Source organism: Galeopterus variegatus, unplaced genomic scaffold, assembly GCF_000696425.1.
Source record: "Galeopterus variegatus unplaced genomic scaffold, G_variegatus-3.0.2 Scaffold3997, whole genome shotgun sequence".
NCBI lineage: Eukaryota > Metazoa > Chordata > Mammalia > Dermoptera > Cynocephalidae > Galeopterus > Galeopterus variegatus.
The window spans coordinates 104,444-105,697 of NW_007730108.1; the positions used below are offsets into that span (position 1 = coordinate 104,444).

The 1,254-nt window shown below is 45.5% G+C and overlaps 1 protein-coding gene across 3 annotated transcripts in view; it reads right to left on the minus strand.

The window, feature by feature from the left end:
* Window positions 1–698: 698 nt before the first annotated feature.
* ARPC1B (actin related protein 2/3 complex, subunit 1B, 41kDa) overlaps window positions 699–1,254 on the minus strand; it is a 7,143-nt gene continuing 6,587 nt past the window's right edge. For 2 of the 3 annotated variants that reach the window (XM_008586484.1, XM_008586482.1), the window contains one exon: window positions 699–1,023. In XM_008586484.1, the coding sequence (XP_008584706.1) occupies window positions 914–1,023 (110 nt within the window). In that variant the 3' untranslated portion in view covers window positions 699–913. The remainder of the gene's footprint in view (window positions 1,024–1,254) is intronic. The other variant, XM_008586483.1, reaches the window with a different exon arrangement.

A 1,254-nucleotide genomic window follows, 5' to 3' on the forward strand; every position in this document is an offset into this window, starting at 1 on the left:
GCCTTGCAATTTCTGTCTCTGTTATTAATAAAGAGTCAGTGGGTGGTGACTCTAGATAACTTGGGGGGAGGGGAGAATCAGTGGGTCTCTTCCACCAGGGGAGGCCTTCCTGAGGGCCAGGCACTACAACAGTGGGGATAAGACATCTTTGGAGTCCATTTTATCCTACAAATAAATATAAGGAAAATTGACCATTAGGAATGATGTAATCATTACCTAGTTAGATTAAAAGAGAAAAACCACGATTATATAGTTAACCAAAACCATGATCAAACAAAACAAAAACACCCTCTGGGTAAAATAGGAATAGGAAAAAAATCTTCCTATAAAATGAGCGTTTATCAAAAATCACTGCCAATCACAAGGGAGAAATAACATTTCCATTAAGGTCCAGAAACAGCTTGGAATGTGCCACACCTTTGTGTAGGAAACTTGAATGAGTCACACAAAAGATACCTGGTCCTGGCAGCTTTGAGAGTGGCAGCCTGGGTCTGAACTTCAGGGAGGAAGGAACCATTTGGGTTAAGGCCCTTGGGCTTAAGGATCACTGTCGTTGACAAGCAGCAAAAATAAGATACCTGTGCCCACCACCTTGTAACACTAAGGTCAAGGATTCAGATCCCCATACTGGCCAGCAACAAACAAAAAACCTTTGCCCATGCAAAAACCAACCTCTTCTTCCAAAACACAGGCAAAAGTGTTCACGATTGCATTTTTATTACCTTATCATTTTAAAGCAGTTCATGACCAGCATAGTGCTTTGAGGGCATTTATTACAATAAAGCATTTCTTTTAAGAAAAAGGCACGTTTCTTGAATGAGTAAGAAAAGCTCCCCACCCATACCTCCCCCTTTTGAGGGACAGTCCCTATGGGGACCCATACTGGTACCCTAGAAACATTCAGCAAAGCGACTCAGCCTCCCTTCCCCAGCAGCTGGAATGAGGGCCACACATTCCTCATATGATCTTGAGGTCCTTCAAGGCTCATTTGATCTTGAGGTCCTTCAAGGCTGACTCCAAGCTCTGCAAAGAGGCAGAATGAACAGGCTGATTCTCGATGTCCTGCAGACACCCACCCCCAGGGACCTGGTCCACACCCATCTCAGCCCCAGCATGGAAGAGGATAGAGAACCTTGTCTTTGAAACCTGGCAGACCTGGGTTTGAATCACAGCCCTAAAGGGGGTACCTCCCTTCTTTCCAGTATAGTGCCTTTTTGCTCTGCAGGAGTGAGGGACTGGGGGGGGGGGGGGGGG